Source organism: Notechis scutatus, chromosome 2 (genome assembly GCF_049901735.1).
Source record: "Notechis scutatus isolate UNSWTSFEM ecotype Mainland chromosome 2, rNotScu1.2, whole genome shotgun sequence".
Taxonomy (NCBI): Eukaryota; Metazoa; Chordata; class Lepidosauria; order Squamata; family Elapidae; genus Notechis; species Notechis scutatus.
In genome coordinates, this window is record NC_142010.1 from 213,741,381 (window position 1) to 213,759,966 (window position 18,586).

Sequence of the window (18,586 nt, forward strand, 5' to 3'; positions counted from 1 at the left end):
CTGAGTTGGCGCAGAAAGAACATTCTTTGTTGTGCTTTTTTGATGACGTTTTTGATGTTAGGTGTCCATTTTAAGTCTTCAGAGATGACAGAACCTAGAAACTTGAAGGTGTCTGTTGATAGTGTGTTGTCTAGTATTGAAAGAAGTGAAAGTATAGGAAGGCTTCTCCTAAAATCTACCACCATTTCTACAGTATTGAGTATATTTAGTCAAGATTGTTCTGGTTGCACCACAAGGCTAGTTATTCAACCTCCCGTCTGTATGCAGATTCGTCATTGTCTCGAATGAGACCAATCACTGTTGTATCATCTGCAAACTTCAGTACTTTAACAAAGGGATCTTTTGAGATGCAGTCATTAGTATATAGACAGAAGTGGAGAGAGCACACAGCCCTGGGTAGCCCTGTACTAATTGTTCAGGTATCTGATGTGATTTTGCCTAGCTTCACCTGCTGCTTCCTGTCTGTTAGGAAGCTTATAATCCATTTACAAGTGTAGTCAGGTACAGCTAGCTGATTTAGTTTAGTTAAAAGAATATCTGGAATAATGGTATTGAATGCTGAGCTGAAGTCTACAAAGAGGACCCTTGCAAAGGTCTTTGGAGATTCAAGATGTTGTAAGATGTAGTGCAGAGTCATATTAACAGCATCATCTGTCGACCTATTTGTTTGGTAGGCAAATTATAAGGAGTCTAACAGCGGATCCGTGATGGTTTTCAGATGGACTAGCACTAGCCTTTCAAAGGTTTTCATAACTACATATGTTAGAGCAACCAGTGTGAAGTCATTCAGTTCCTTGGTGGAAGGTTTCTTCAGCACTGAGATGATAGTAGAGCGTTTGAAGGAAGAAGGAACATAGCACATCTCTTGTGATTTTATTAAAGATTTGGTATGTATATTTTCATATGCAGAATGTATTGAGTTTTATGCCATGTGACGCTTCGTTTGTTGAATCATCATGGCAATAAAATCTTTCCACCAAGGACTCAAAGAAGCTAGATGCATTAAAAATGCACCAAGACATTTAAAAAATTCTTGCATGTCCTGTTGCATATATCCAGTTTATATCATTCTGGCTCTGTTGGTAAGATTTTAAAGAAAGGAAGTTAAAATATATCCTGGGTGCTAGAAGAAATTAATTTGTTTTAGAAATGAAAATATAACGATGAAGCAATAATTTCCATGTGAGATATATAAATAGTTAGCCTTAGAGGAACATGTTTTAATATGTATAACCTGAGATCAAATGACATAACTCTTATGATTGAAATATTGAAAACTTGAGGATATAGCTAGTTCAAAAGAATATAAGCAATAGAAAGAATGGAAATCCTCCACAGAAATCTAAGACAGCAAAGATAGTGAGGCTGTTGAAAACATTAAATGCCATGCTAGGAAAAGATAATGTAGAAAAGGTTGAGAATTTGTTTTTTAAAAAAGGAGAAAGTTAAATAAAATTGCAAACAATTTCAACAACCACAAAAAGATAGCAGTAGCATCTTGTAAGAGTAGACAAAGGCTAAAAGACTAGACCAATAAAGATTGGAAATAAAAGAAACAAACCAAAACAAATTTACACATGTTAAAAATGGAAAGCAAGTCAGGTCACAAATAAGATTACTTAAAATTGGAACTATAGAGAAAGTATTCAAAAAGATAACCGAATTCAGGGTGGAGAAGCTGCAGTAATTAACAAAAGATCAACACAAATTTGTGAAGAACTAGTATTTTCAAACTATTTTTTATGGATTAACTTCTAATTCTGGGAATATTCTAAAAAAAAAATACAGAAAAACTGTAACAGATTTAGAGAAAGGAAATAAATATGATCGTGGGATTAGAAATTTTTAGTTGAGACTGAGGCAACTGGGCATGTTCCAACAGGAGAAAAGCTGATTATGAGATAGAGAGACAGACAGACAGACTGACTAGCATCTGAAAAGATATTGCACAAAAGATTAGTTCCTCGTGTCCTAGAGTACAGGACATATAAAATGGCCTAATGATCTGTAAAGTTACTGGAAGGTTGATTTGACAGTAGAAACAATTATCAAGGAACGTGATGAGTTTTACTGCACTGGATATATTTAAGCTTAGGAGATATCTTTATTAAGTAGGTCAATCTTACAGGCATAAGGCTTCTACTTGCAGGGGAGAAAAATAAACACATCCCCTTTCATTTTCACAGGGAATGTTTGGAATTATTGTTTCTAAAAGGGGAGCTGCCATAATGTCAGCCTTATCAGGTAGATTGTTCAGGAAACACAAGACAAATAGTTCTACTTTACTGTAAAGCTACATTATCTGAATATTGTAAGCCTAAAAATATAATGCTCTTGTCAATAACCATTTGAAATTACAACAGCATTGAATGAAAGGACTTATAGCCTGTACCCCAAGTTACAGCCGTTGCAGCAACCCCATAGTCATGTCAACAAAATTCAAACACTTTGTAATCCACCCATCCTTATGACCAACCACAGGGATGCTGCAGCACTCCCACCTTATCTTCCACCCTATCTTGGGTACTTCAGAAGGTACCTGAAGGAGTGGGAAGCCCTGGGAGATCCAGGGCAGACCATGTGTAAGTTGGAGAAGTGCTTGAGTGCAGACCTGAAACTGTGCCAGGCCTCTCAGGGCCTCCTCCACTCCGAAGCACCTGGTGGTCCCCTTAATGACCACAACAGGAACAGCAGGGATTTCTGCCAGGCTCAAGGAGCTAGAACAACAACCTAAACAGAGTTGATTCTTTATTATTGCAAGCCTATCTGCAAGAATCTCGCCAGACTGACTCTTGGCAATAGCCAGACAAGAGTTTCAGGGATTCTGGGGAAAGTCAGTTCTGCATCATTTCCTGCTGTGAAAGGACACTAAACTAGCTAACCTCTTCACACCTCCCTCCCCCCTACACACACTCTAACTGGAGATTCCATCACGATTTTAGTCATTCAGCAATATGATCACATCAACACTTCACTTAATGACTGTCACAACTGATAACTATAATAAGTAGGCTCCACTATGGCTGTAAATAGATGATTACAACAAAATCTTGAGGACCTGAATTGGTTACCATTAGATTTCCAGGTGCAATTTGAAGTGCAAATTCTTATTTATAAAACCTTATATAGGCAGCCAAGAAATGCAGTGCCCAAGGAGAAATATTCTCAGAAGAATATGCTGATAATATCCCATTTTTATGAGATGAAGGAAGATGAGAATAGAAAGTAGTTTTTCAACTGGGGCACTTACATTTTGGAGTGGACTCCTTGTATAAGTTAGGCAGCCCTCCCCCACTCTCCACCTCAATAAAGACTTTCCAGAAGCTGAAAAAGGCTGATATTCTAGAGGGCTTTGGGAAAGCTATCATTCACCACAATTATGGGAGGGGGTTGTTTTCTTATTGTTCCTGTTGGGATTGATTTTAAGGTTTTTGTGTTGTTTGGGTAGCAGGTATTTATTTAACTATTTTCTTACTGTGTATGATATTACAGCACATTTGGTAGCTATAACAAAAGGTTTTGGATGACACTTAGAAATCTGCCTTAACAAAATTTACATTTGTCAATTACAAAAGGCCACACTACTTGGATGAGCACATCCTAGATTTTTGGAAAGAACCTAACATGAATGAGAGCCAATACCAACTAAAACTGTTATATAATATATATAATAACAGCCATTACAGGGAAGGAATCTTTTCTGAAGCATAACTTACTATATCCCTTATTTTCCATACCTGTTAGGTTAATATTAGGAGTATCCAAGTCTCTGTTGGGAGTCTCTGCATGATGCTCACGTATGAAAGGAACATAAAATACTCTCCAGAAGATTTCTGTAAGCAACTTTAACAGACTTTTATCTAATCCGCATTCACTGAAAATTAGCCCTTCCTTTTAATACTTATAACGAACCTGTGAGTTTGATTGGACTAGAGAGTGAAGTTCACTTGAATTCAAGCAGTGATCGCCAAGTTTAATTACAGGACTTTGAATCAAATCAAAGTCCAATAAATTATTACACTAAAACGAGTCTCTGATTAGTACAAATTTGCTTTTTCACTATAGAAGCAAGAAAACTAGGAGAGCAATAAGACAACAAAAGTTAAAAAAGAAAACAGGAATGAAAGGTTGAAAATGAATAGGAAGATAAATTTGCTAAATAAATAAAATAAATGGTAAATAAATTGCTAAATCAAGAGTTTGGTGTGTAGGTAAAACTTTCCTGGAAAAAGACTTAAATACTGTAAAAATCTGCATATCTTTAAGGGCCCTTGTCCAATTAGCTGTTGCCAACAAATAAATAGTAGTAAACCTAACCTAATTTCTAAACCTAATCTTATATAATCTACTAGTTTAGTACATCTAGGTTCTGAATGTATTTCATTACATACATACACACATAAAAACACATATATAAATATTTATGTTTACAATTTTCCTTTGCCTATTACCATTGAATCGGAACCAATTACTGTCTACTGTCTATTGCTTTGAATAATGTAAATTTGAATAATGTAACTATTTGATGGGATTACCCCCCACTAATCAAAACTTACCTGTTTTTATATCAATATGCTTGACAACTAATAATGAGATCCAGCAACATCCCTTTTCCCAGCAACCCTTTATTATCATGTACCCTGCACGCAGATTAAACACATAATTGGAATCCAAGTCATGGTACCAACTTTGTCTTTCCTATGCATGAGCTGTTGTTAGGCAAGTAACTGATTTGCAATTGTTTTCATCATCAACTTTCATCATCAACTAATCACTCCACTATTCAAATTCAAAATTTTCATAATATTTTAAATCCAAGCAGTCATGTTATTATAAAGGACAATGCCAGAGCAAAACTAGTAAACAAAAATATCTGAGGAAAGTACGTGAATGAGAAGAGTGTCTCTAATTGTCTCAGAGCCAGATGGACCGCTCGAAGCTCTAATCTAGCCAATTAATATTATGGTCCAAATCTGCCTGGGACCATTGTCCCTGGAGCACCCTGGATTGAATGTGGGCACCCCAGCCATGAAGACTGGCATCTGTGGTCAGCACTAACCTGTCTGATTCTTTGAATAGGAGTCCAATGGAAAGCGCCTCAGATGACCACCATCGTAAAGACTTAAGGACCAACAGAGTTAATCTGACCTGTAAGAGGGAACAACTCCTACCTGTCTTCTGATAAGGTAGAAGAAACCATTGGAGTGACCTGGCATGAAATCTAGCCCAGGGCGCTATATTAATGCATGATATCATTTTCCCCAGGAGCTCAAAAAGTATAGCCAGGGACACTCTTTCCTAACCTACTCTCACTACCTGTACTCTTCGCTGCAGTCTTCTGGCCCTTTAAGGGCTACCACGGTTAATCTCAGCGTCTCCAACGGCCGAAACCGCTGGGAGCCTCTCAAGCCAAAGTGCAGGAAGGAGGTGAGGACAATGCTCAACTCCTCCCACAACCAGAACCTTAGTACCTTGTAGATCGGTCCTCAGCCAAACCGACGTCCAGGGCAGAGCCACGGCCATGCTGCAATTTGACAGCTGTCAAAGCGGTAGACCGGTTCCAGCTTGTGATAGAATTCAGGATTGGTGATTTTATTCCTAGTTTTCCAATCAATTTGAAAGGATTTGTTAAATTTGCTAGGAGAAGAAATTAACACCTCGTCCAATAAGCTGACTGAGTCAATTTCTGGGGAGTGTCATCAAAGTTTTGACAGACTCAGTCCAATCACAGGCAGAGACCCAATCCTGAATGCTATCTCCACCACAATGGAGAATATGAAGAGCTGCCAACTTGTTTCCTGCTATTCCTCAGCTTTCTTTTACTTCGCTCTTGTCTCGGGATATAAGTCTAGTGGCATGTGCATTTCCTTTCATGTTCATTTTACTATCAGTTTCTGTTATCTGACTTAATTATCTTAGATCTACCCAGCACTTCTTGTCCTTTTTCTATCTTCCTTCTATCTTCTGTCTGAGCTCCTCACTTACCTTTGGCCAATTTTGTTAAAACATTTTTAACAAAGGGCATTTTTGTGTCCACCTAGCCATTTTTTTTTTACATGACAGCTTTTTTGATCTCACTCTCTCAACTACTTCTCTATAAAATTCCATTTTCCTAAACTGCTTTTTACACATCCAAAACATCACTTTTGACTATTGTTTTTTCATGCTACAATTTTTGGGTTATTGTTTTTTTGTTGAGGGTAAGATTATACTATTGAATAAATCAATTATGTTTTATAAACATAGCTGAGCTTGATATGTAAGCCAATGATTTATTAAATAAACTATAGTTAAAAGAATACATGGCTTAGAGCAACATATGAAATCATAAAAAACATCACTTTGAAACTGCTCACTAAGAAGTGTCTATCTTGGGCTCAATCATGGGATCCAAAATTACATTTATTTTTCTGAAAACTAGAATTCAAATTAAATTACTATCAGATTCTAACTCCATATCACAATCCAACTGAATTCATAATTTCTTAATACATTACAATGTTAACTTGAGTACTAGCTTGAATCATCTAGTACAGCGGTCGCCAACTGGTGGGCCGTGAGAAAATTTTGGTGGGCTGCAGAGAAATCTCACCCCCAGAGCACCCCCCCAAAAGCAATTAATCCAGGCTGTGCAGAAACACATGCTGAGCCCACATGGCCCATGGGAACCCTCCCCACCCACTCACTCCTTACCCGGTAAACTTGTCTGCTAAGTTGCTATTTTTCCTTTTTCCGACCATCATCTGTTCTGCTGTGCCGGGAGATTTAGATTACTAGGAAGCAGGAAATCATTGGATTTCTTGCTTTCTAGCTAAGCACAGCTGAACCTCCCTTAGGACTGAAGGTTTGCTTGCAAATTCAGTGCAGACTCACGGCAAGCAAATTTGAGAGACTGAGCTAGCCGATGGCAGATAGATAGATCACTGAATGATTCTGTGAGCAACTCAATCTGCCTGCTTTGACTGATTTTGGATAAAAGTTGCTTTTTTATATAAAAAATTCAATATTTATATAAATGTTTATAATATTTACATACAAGCCATGCCCAGCCAGTCACATGACCACCAATCCACACCCACAAATTAGGCCACGCCCACAGAACCAGTTAGTGGTCCCTGGGATCTAAAATTATGAGTTTGGTGGTCCCTGAGGTCCAAAGGGTTGGTGACCCCTGATCTAATATATATTTCTTCAAACAGGTCATTTAAATAGCACTTTCAGCGAAAGTTGTTTGGGAATTATAATTTAAGATTAAACAAACAGTATTCTAATGTAGATTGCCTGATTACTTCTGTTTTCCAGTGAGAACAGCTACAAATTATTCTATTACCTTTTTAACATTATACCCAATATGTTTTATTATGAAATGTGGCCCAACTGACTATAATGCTTCAACAGATTGTAGTTTAAAATCCCATGTGCGTGTTCTGTGTGAATAAGTCCAAAGATCTAACCTGTTGTTATATATTACTTCCTGTTCAAACATAATACTGGCAGAGATGTCACAAAGAAATATAAGTAGATCTGATTTTGAATGTGCTAATGAATGAAATTATTCTTTAGACACACAATGTCTTTAAGAGTTTTTATTGGAATATTTAGATAAAGAAAGGCTTACCTAATCGTAGCTCCCCAAAATTGCCACAACCAATTTTCTTTCCAACTCTGAAGTTAGGTCCAACCATTAACACACCAGAATTTGATGAGCTACCTCGTGGATTGTGACTTGAGCGTCCACTAGGCCTTGCCATTCTATCATCCAGTTTGTCTTTGTCTTTTTTTTTATCCATATCAAGTTTATGGTACTCCACTTTGAATGTCTTCCCCCAATCAAGATAAGCCAAGTCAAATGGGGTAAAGTAGAAATGAAAACATCCTTAGTTATGTGTTCCACTTAAGTTACTGTGAGTTATGAAGCTGCTGCAGGCAGTCACTCTTTGCGTATTCATCCCATTCGCAAAATGTTTTTCACTGGTAGCTATTACAGCAAAATCTCAATAGATCTTCTATCAGCACCATTTACTGTATAAAGTGCTTCTGCAACAAAAATAACCATTTATTAAATAATTGTGTTGCATACAGCAGAAAATTAAAATTGTTAAACCAATAAACATTTAATAAAAGCTATACACAGGCTACTACATTACAATACCTGCAATAAAAAACAGCAATAAAGATACCTCAAATAATTATTCAGAATAATGCACACCAAACTGCAATTAAGAAGTTGCAGAAATCCAGGAATACAAATCAAAACAACTATACACCATAATATTTGCTCAATCCTAAACTTAATTTCAATCCAGTGTAATCCATATACAATAATGACACTAATCTAAAACCAATACAACAGTTGTTTTGACTAAATGGAATGCTTGGGAAAAGATAAAATATAAAACAGTTGTAGGTAATACTTGATTTACCAGTGGAATTTCTGTCACTAAGCAATGCAGTCATAAAGTGTGATATCATGTGGCCACATTTGCTTAGTGACAACAATCCAGAGGCTCTGTTGTTAAATGAACCCCATCAGTCATTAACTAAGGATTCCCCTCAATTTTACCCGTATGATGCGAATATGCTATATACGATAAATAAATCCCCCCTCACATCCAATCCATTCCCAACTTGATCATTCACAGTTCCAAATCTCAATTAAGGAACTAACCTCCTCTGGAAGTTCCCCTGCTTGCCTATCCAGTCTCCCCATCCCTGCCTTTTGGGCTGCCCATCTAGTCAATACTGCCATCTGCCCTAGTCCTATGGTCACCACCACCGCACCTACCATGCTGCATGCCATTACTGCACCAGCCAGGGGTTTCTTTGCACTGTCTTTTGTTTTGGTACTGCGGGATTTCACTGATGCTGTGGCCAGGTGGGGCTAAAAGGAGATCGTAAATTGGCTGACCACGATAGGCCAAAATTTTGTTCATGTGACTATGAGTGAATTGCAAATGGCCAGAATATTGAGGACTGATTGTAAATCCCTTCCTTTAGGGCCACTGTAATTTTGAATGTACACTTAAGCAAGGACTTCCTGTACTTTTAAATATCTGACCAGCCTTCAGATTGTCTTCAGCAATCCTATTCTTCCATCTCAAACAAGCAAAATAGGATTTACTGTGTCTCAACTTTCAAGGCTCCAGTTCTTTACCAAAGTAAAGGTAATATTGCTTAACCACCCAACAATACCTCTTGTCTCCTCTATAAATTGAATTCTTTGAAAGTTCTTTAAAACTTACAGAAATTGTCCCTGTATTTAAGGTGAAGTTCAGATCAAATTTTAATGCTAAAATTAAATCTTACCCCAAAATTTTTTACAATCCATTTTACCCCTTTGTCTTCATTTTCTTTTGGAGCAGATCTTCGGGTATTTCCATTAATAAACATGTAGTCCTCAAGTTACAATCCCTCATTCAGAGACCATTCAAAGTTATGATGTCACTGAATGAGGGGGACTTATGATCAGCCCTTGAAATTTAGCTTCACAACAGCCCCAGTCTCATGGATGCAATTTGGGTGCTTGGCAACCAGCTCTCACAACAGTTGCAGGACCCATAGTCAAGTAATTGCCATGTGCAACCTTCCCTTCCCTGTCAGCTTCCCACAAACAAAGTCAGTGGGCAAGCTAGTAGGAGATTGCAAGTTGTCTCGTCTCTGTCAAGCATTGGGGAAATCAGGAGATTCAGACAGTTCAAATGAGTATAAAGATTTCTTGCAAGATTAAGACTAAGAATCTGACCAACTAGGGTTAAGGGAAATCAGCAGGAGATAAGAAAGGCATTGAATGAAGGTTGGCTGGACTTAGGTCTCTTGTAGGTACGCAGGGACACTTGACTTAGAACAGGTTGACCCCTCTCAGGTCCAGGCTAGTCATCTTCTACAGGCTCTTTATTACCCACCTGCACTCCATAATGCCTGCCCACCCATGTTCTGTAGCACCCAACTACCTGTACTCTGAGGCACCCATCCAGAGTACCCATGTAGCTCTCACCTGCCAGACTGCTTGCCTGGGACTCCTGCCTCTTCCCATATCGTAATCACATGAGGTCCTTGTTTAACAGTCTGCATGATCCTGGGTTACGACAGCAATTTGGACTGCCATCATTAAACAATGCAATCATATGACATTGTGCTTTACAACTCCATCAATTGGCGATAGTAATTCGGTTCCAATTGCCGTCATAACCTGAAGACTACCTGTATGTGTTACAAAGTCCCTACTCTCATTAGAGCTAAATTCATGGACTAAACAACTAAGCAGCACAATTTGATGACAGGCCCATCAATATCAAAAACAGCGACCCATCAAAAATATGAGTGTAGGTCAAAGTATTTCAGCAGAGGAAAAAGGAACTTCAGGAATCAAAAATGCTAAACAAATCTGGCTTCTTCTCCGTGCTTTATGTTACTATTAACAATTTGTTAATTAATACTCCTGCTGTTCTTGATTAGTTAGGCTATTTCCTGAAAGTGTTCATTTTAATTATCGTTTCTGAACTTAATGTCTAAGAGTCATTTTTTCACCCTTCTGTAAATAAAATTTATAAATCACACTCACCCAAGAAAATGTTCCACCTTTTTCATATTTTCTCATCACAAACTATAGACTGTTTTATTTGTGCATGGCATCTGAAAATAAAAAAAAATCACTTAACATTAGCAATAAACACAATTCAGTATTTTAATATACAAAATACTGTAATATAGATACTTACTTCTTGGTGCAATTAGTATTTTACAATTTACCTCATCAAATATATGTGTACGCATGTGGGCTGATGGTGGAAAGTACACCGGCAATATATTTTGACTGAAAATATTCTTGTGAACATACTTGAGATGTACTTCTGACCTTTATGGATTTCTACTCCTGTATTACTCCACAATAATACATTTAAACCATCCTGGTTTTAGCCACTTTTCTAGTCACCTTTCTTATCACTAAAACTTGGTGTTCATATCAGAGTAACATTTGAATATTCTTAAAAGACAGCTATCATCAAGTCACATACTTACCTGATGAAGAATCAGTATAATTCTTGCAAAGAAAGATCTACTGTATACCTTTTTAGGCTTTCAGCGTTCACTAGAACAGTGTGATCCAGCATATTTCATTCTTTCAAAAGGAACATGTCTTAAAACTTATCAATTCAAGTGGCTTTCTTATACAATGAACACAGGAATCACTTCATGGAAAAACAGGATTCTTGGAAGACAGGGTGGTTTAAAATGTTTTCTATTTTTTTCTGGTAATCTAAGCTTTAAAGGTACTGTCTATAGCAGGGTTGTCAAACTTGCGGCCGTGGGCCGGATGTGCCACGTGCTGGCCATGCCCACGCCCGGTTTAGTGAAGGGGGGAAAAGTCCCGATATGTCACGTGATGTTGCCATGACGATGAGTTCAACAGCCCTGATCTAGAGACATATATTATGAACTGCTGTCTCAACGTGGTCCCCCATCCCCCCCCAAACCACCTTTTCTGGGACTCCTGTTACTTCCCACTTAACAACCTGAATGTCTTGGGGTTGTGACAGCAACAATTGCCAGTATTAGTGTTACTAAGTGATGCAGTCACATCTCACATTATTACTGGATTACTTAGTGACAGCAATTTTGGTCCCAATTGCCACTGTAGCCTGAGGACTACCTGTATTTGTTATATAATTAGCACTATTGTTTCTTGGTTTGTTATATAATAAAAGTGAATACAAATAATTGTTTAGCATAAATAATTATGCTACAAATTGCATAGGTATTTCACGCAACTAATGTTTTATAAAATATTATTATAATTCCATTTTACCTTGTGATGTCCTAGGACTACTTACAATAAAATCTGAATTGACTTGGTAAATTATGACACAATAATTTGAGCAAAAACAGAAAAATACAACAATGAAAAGCGGTTCTTTAAAAAAAAACAGTTATACAAAGAGCTATATTGGAACCAGTACGTTTTAATATAAAGGAAGTGTGGTTAAGAATGGGTTGTTGCAGATTACACTGTTTACAGTGGTGAAACCAAAATAACTACAAAGAACTCAAACAGCTCTTTCAGCTCATGATAGGGAACCAAAGGGCAAACACAAATACAATTCAATGTAAGTACAAAGAGATATGCAAATAGGAGATAGGATAACCATAATATTACATATACTGAGGAAGCCCAAAGATGAAATGCCTAATGCTATATTACATTGTATACAATTTCTGGAAACTAAAATCAAGAATATTTTTCTTCTTTTGTGCAACTGGATGCAGATTTGAGATTCTAAGTAAATCACATGTATACAATCAAAATGACTCCAATTGGAGTGCCACTCGCTTATAGTTAATTAATATGTGGTCAAGCAGTCATGGATTATCCATTTCACAGTAAACAAACAGAAATATACTCCGTCCTCAAATTAATCCTCACACTGAACACTTCTCCGTGTTTTCTAAAACACTTCATTGTTTGGAAATATAGAGTGGGGAGAGGGAATTATGTCAACTTTTCTGAAGTTTTGACCCTATGGCCTGTGGTGCTTTCCCCAGTTTAGGATGAACAAATTATATTCAATACAATTATACAAAGCGTAAAGACCTTCAACATTTTTTCAGCTGGAGGTGGAGTAGAACATTAAATCTGACTGTTTAAACTTTGTCACTGCTGTCTTTGTTACATCAGTTGCTAATGCTTTCGAATGTTCATTCTAACAAGCTGAACATTATAAAATAACATATAACATTTACAGTACAATCCTATATTTGTTTGCTCAAAAGTTTACTCCAAAGTTATAGGAGTTGACCACATATTATAGGATAGAATTGCATATTTTAATTATTATGCATACATCAAACCATGATTTAAAGCTCTTTTATAACCCAACGAATGAATTAGCAAAAGAAATGAAAATGTCACAGGAGTAAGATTTTTCAAAATATGCTGGGTTTGAAGCAAAAAAACAAAGTTAAAAAACTTTTTGAAAATCTTCTAGGATACAACTATGTATTTTACCCTTAAAATTTTATGCTTGTAAAATGAATAAAATAATTGAATAGATTATATTAGTGTGTTCTAAATATAGAATTAATCCAATTTTCTAGTTTTAAATATCCTATTAAATATTTCCAAACAAGGTAAATCCACACTATATTATAAAGCAAGTTCAACTCAAAATGTTATTCATTCATTCCTTATACAGTGGTGTTTAAATGTATTAAGTTTATTAAAAAGCTTTATTTTAGCCTTATCCAACCAAGGGGATTTGAGAAAGAGGGCATGGGGTGTGTGTGATCACAGGAGGCCAGGAAAAGAGGGTGCAAGCAGTATAGGGAATGGAATGTGTAGATGATTTGTGGGGAGGGGGGAAGGAAAGAAATGCTCCCTGGAAACAATCAGATGAGAGAAAGGTGTCCCCAATGGATTAACAGTTAGAGCAAAAGTCAGGACCTAATTGATCAGGTGGTTATAAATTCAAGGTTTGTACCTTCAGAGTTGTAAGATTCTGCTAATGCAGCCTCACAATAAAGTAGAATTAGCTCATCTAGTCAGGTTTTCTCACTAGTTTAGGACTGACATTGTTGGGTCTATCTGGTTTAGGGCTTGACATGTTTCCTTTCTGGGAATGCTGACATTGTGCGACTGCTGCAAGGGAGAAAGCAACTTGCAAGCTTCATTGCTGGCTTACCCACCGACATTGCTTGCAAGAAGCTGGCAGGAAGGTCACAAATAGTGATCACATGATTGTGGGGCACTGCAGTGCAAACTCGTTGCCCAGGTGCCCAAATTTTGTTCATGGAGTGCTGTAACGGCCACAACTTGGAATACTCATTCTAAGTCCTTTTATCCACTGCTGTCATAACTTCAGATAGTCACTGAACTAATAGTCATACATCAAGGACTACCTGTACACAGCTTTGATTCATTTTCCTTAATAAATGGACATGTATGTTTTGTACTCACTTAACTGGGTTATTTTAGGACGTAGAAAACATAATTTCCACATTTATGCAGAAATACTGAAAATTCAAAAGGCTTCACAAAGTTTTAAACACCACTGTACATCAATGTACTTATGTTTGCAGAATAGCCATTTTATATTAAGCTCATAGGTTAATACACAAGTAAAAGTACCTACATTTTATGGAACTAGTGCCAATGAAATAAGAATGAAGCTCTTATAATTTTAACCAACTTAGGCTTTATTATAAAAGTCCAGAAAAACTCTGTTTTCTCAATTTTCTCAAATATATTTGTATGTATTTTTTAAAAGATCACATATCACCATATAACAGTTTATTTTCAAAGACTCTGAATCTAAAAAATAAACTATATTACAATGAAGCAATACAAAAGCTAAATTAATCATGGTTTATAGATTCATTTTAAGATTATTATAATCTTAATTCAAAAGACATACAACTTAGCATCTTCCAAATATTTTGGATTTCAACTCCCATGAATCCCAACTACAATAGTAGGATTGTGAGAATACTAGCCCACATACTAGCCCACTTTGACTAAGAAAATGGTCTGAACTACATTCTGTGGTTATTTTTGTGTTTCTGATTCTGTTACAACTGAATGCCTCTAATAAACAGGTTTTCTAGGGGAGGAAATATTTGAGCATTTAGCATTTTTTAAATCAGAGATGGGGAATCAACATACCTCCTAGATAATGTTAACAATTCCCACCAAAAATGATGGGATTTGGAGTTGGCATACCTGAGCTTTAATATTCCCCATTCTTCTTCCCCATCTACATTATGATGAACTTCTTGAATTAGGACTGATAAACAGAAAAACAGTGATCAGACTGGCAAACAGAAATGTTGTGCCTTAGTTAAATGGAAAGCATTATATTACTACTACTGTTTTGCTTACAATAAAGAGGTCAATCACTATTTTTCAGCCTAACTTCACACATTTATTCATTTACTTATTATCAAATTTCTGAAAACTCAATCTATTACAATATACTATAGAATCAGACACTTTTAACACGAATTCCAAAAGCATCAAATAAAACAATATAAAACATATATAAAACCCAAACCAATATCAGATGTCATAAATACTCTGGGAATTAATAAGGGAGGGAATGTTTATTTATACAGTTTTTAATTTTTTAAAAACATCATCCAATAGGGATGAAGCCTCCACTCACCAGTCACAGTATTGATACCATCACTGACAAGGCCCTGGACCTGACCATTTCTAGCAAGCCATCCATTTTTCAGCTGCTCTTACTATAAGCCCACAGACGATAAACAGAGTTCCCAGTTAAAGACATTGTTTGCCTATAGTTCTTTAGGTACAGTAAACAAGAAAAATCTGTAAAAGGTTTTATATATTAAAAGATTTTATATATTAAGAGAGACTCTGAATCTGACTCAGGCAATGGGAAGCTAGTGCATCGGAACCAAGGTAACTACTACATGCTTCCAACAGAGAATGCAAGCCAGAAATCTTACCACAGGATTCCTGAATCATTGCAGTTTCTGAATTATTTTCCAAGGCATCACCCATGTGATGTTTTACAGCAAACTATTCATAAGGTAATGAATGAGTCTGTTTAGCCCTAACCAAGAAATATGAATACAGCAGAAAAAAGGAATTCTTCATCACCAGTTACCTGAACTATCAAACTGTGGAGAATCAACAAGTACGCCCAATCCATCCATGAGCCTTTTTCAGTGAATTTGAAATACCATATGCATTAAGTTTAAATAATTTGGTACAACCAATTTTAAGAACTGAGTTATTGTGGTTTACAAATCTTGAGTAATGTATTAATCATTTATTCATATTACTTATTCAAGGGATCAGGTGAAACCTGGTCATGTTTAATTCTATGTAAATCCTGCCATATTGTAAATATGTATATTTTTTCATTTTTGCTTCTTATAATTTACTAGTCTATACTCATAAAACAGCAACATGTATCAAGAAATACCAGAAGCTTTGACAATGATGATTATATATTTCAGAAGTGGGGCTGAAATAAGTTGCCACTTCTCAAAACAGATTTACTTGTTTCAGGATAAAATTGCACATTACTTTTTAAAAATAGATTAAAAAAGAATAACAGGCCTAAACAGAAATTCAGTCAAGCATGGAAATAGGTTCTTCAAATCCAATATTAGGCAATTTTCCATCTAGTATCAAGTTTCTCTCTGAATACAGCAGGAAGATTTGCTTTACTCTGCATTAGCCGCCTTTACAAAAATCATTACTGATCTAGCCAGCTCATAAACACAAGAGTTTATCCTCCTGTGCAGAAAAGTTTTTGCTTATGCTACAACCACTATTTCTCAACCTGGGTGACTTTAAGATACCCAGATTTCAATTCCCAGAATTCCCCAGTCACTAGCTAATTTTCAAGCTTGATTAAATTTCTGATTAGCCTTGTTAAAACATGGTGGAGTGGGGAATTCTGGAAGTTGAAGTTCAGACATCATATTTTAACAAAAGTTAATCAGAGATCCCTGATCTAATGTACAGTATATTTGTAAACTATGAGTTTTCATAATCTAAACATGAGAACAGTATTTTATGAACACATTATGAACCATCTATTAAAAACATGAAAAGAGTTTTAGCTTGTATTATATATCTTGAAAGAAATGGTATCACATTATATATAGGTATACAGGAATAGGAAAAGTCTAATAAAGAGCTATTAATACTATTCTGTGACTTTCTATTATACATTAATCCAAACTTTATGGTCCTAACACAATTCCTAATAGTTTTACAAAAGAAAGGATAACTTTTCAGAGTGCAATACTTTTAATGGATTCTTTGAAGAGACTGAATTAGTTCAAAATGAATTTGAATAGGCTAAAAATATGATACACACAAAACCCTCTAACAATTCACAAGTAAAAGTAATTACCAACTTGGAAAGCTAATTGAGTTTCTACCCATTATTTCACTTTGGCTTATAATTTGATACCGTGATATAATACAAAACTTGTGCAAGACCAGTATAATGCATGCAACCTTTAAACATCTTCACAAATCATTTGAAAGTAAATAAGAGTTCACTATTAAGATAATTCAGTACTCATTGTAAATACTTTTTTTCCCAGTTGAACAAGTCATAACTGCAGCTTAATAAAGCCATTTTTGAAGGAGAGAGATAGGAGTAAGCCTCCAGAAAGAGACCTTTACAGTGTTTTGCCATGTTGCCATCAGTTTTTTGAAACTCTGAAGAACGTCTAACAATAACAGATCTTTACAGAAAGCTTTTCTGGTTTTTCAACAAGCATCAGTGATCCAAAGTAATCACCTCTGCTTTCTATCCGGGGTAACTGGGAAAGGAAGATCCGATCCAACCAAACAAAAAGACACACACACACAGAAACTGGTTTCTTACCATGATAATAAAACTCGTCTGCGGAGGAAGGTGCCTCGTTGGAAAAGGATCCGGCTGCTAATTGTCTTCTGTTTTTCAGGCTGGAGGAACAGCCAAACTGCGAAGTCTTCGTCTCACCTCTCCCCAATCCTCACATCGCATTAACACTCCTTCGCAAGGAACGGCAGTTGCGTGCGCGTTGTGAGAGCCTTCCACCCTCATGTATTATGCACACATAATCCTTTCCACTGTACACGCGCTGGGGAGGGGGGGGGACCCGAAAGAAAAACCACGCATACACAACACGCTCCCATCTTCCACAGCGGAATTCAGGCTCCCATCTTCCACAGAGGAATTCAGAGCAAGCCAACCTCACGTCTGTTCCCGTCAGAAGCTCCGCTTCGCCCTACGCGGCGCGGACCCCAAGCTTTTTCCAGGGAAGCCCACGCACAAGGAACATAAACACCTCCAATCCGCCGCAGGGTTACGACTCCCTTTTCCCACAAAAAAAAGGGAGCAACAAGCCTCACAACTAAGAGGCGGGCCCCGATCCTTCGCCTCTTCCGCCCAGACCCCCCCCCAACCCCCACACTTGCCACCTTCTCCATTGTACACCGTTCAAGGAGAGCCACCCCTCCCCGCCGCCGCCTTCTCCCTTCCTCTCTCCATCCCCGCCGCGGCCGCCGCCTCCCCCCACTCCCCACCACCACCACCTTTTGGCCCCGGCGCGCTCGACAAGCGACTCTTACCTTGGAGGAGCCACTGCGGCCGACTCCGGCCTTGCCCTTCTCTCGCCGTGGCGGGGAGGTGCAGGTGCCTCTCAGGCTCGAGGGCAGCAGGAACCGGGAAAAGGAAGAAGGGAAGGTGGCGCTGCCGCTGCTGCGGTTACGGGGGAGGGTGGGAAAAAGAGGGAAGGGGAGGAGTCTGCGCTGCCCCTGGCCGGCGCGAGGAGGCAGCGAGGGCGACGGAAGGCTTTCGGGACCGAGTCCCGGGGACTGTGAGAGACTGGATTGTCGTCCTTCTGGCTGCCTCTCTTCCGTCTTTCCAGAGTGGGGGGAGAATGAGCCCCGCGACTCCTTGTCCAGGAGGTCCCGATTCAGCAAGGAGCCGGCTTACGGAACTCTTTTCCGGGACTGTCTGCGGCGATTTGATGCAACAGAGCTTCCTCGCTGGCTCCTCCCGCCCCGCCTCACGAACCACACGAGCCGTAGTTATCCGGGCCGCAGGCCTTAAGTGGA

At 37.8% G+C, this 18,586-nt stretch overlaps 1 protein-coding gene across 14 annotated transcripts in view; it reads right to left on the reverse strand.

The window, feature by feature from the left end:
* The window catches only part of CSNK1G3 (casein kinase 1 gamma 3), a 65,655-nt gene extending 47,069 nt beyond the window's left edge, over positions 1-18,586 (reverse strand). For 3 of the 14 annotated variants that reach the window (XM_087958010.1, XM_087958005.1, XM_026673702.2), the window contains exons 1-3: positions 18,098-18,555; positions 10,562-10,632; positions 7,619-8,037 (exon numbers count right to left, since the gene is read on the reverse strand). In XM_087958010.1, the coding sequence (XP_087814136.1) occupies positions 7,619-7,790 (172 nt within the window). In that variant the 5' untranslated portion in view covers positions 7,791-8,037; positions 10,562-10,632; positions 18,098-18,555. Of the gene's footprint in view, positions 1-7,618; positions 8,038-9,994; positions 10,201-10,561; positions 10,633-14,656; positions 14,766-17,369; positions 17,608-18,097 lie in introns of those variants that run through there. The other 11 variants (XM_087958007.1, XM_087958009.1, XM_087958006.1 and 8 more) reach the window with 9 other exon arrangements.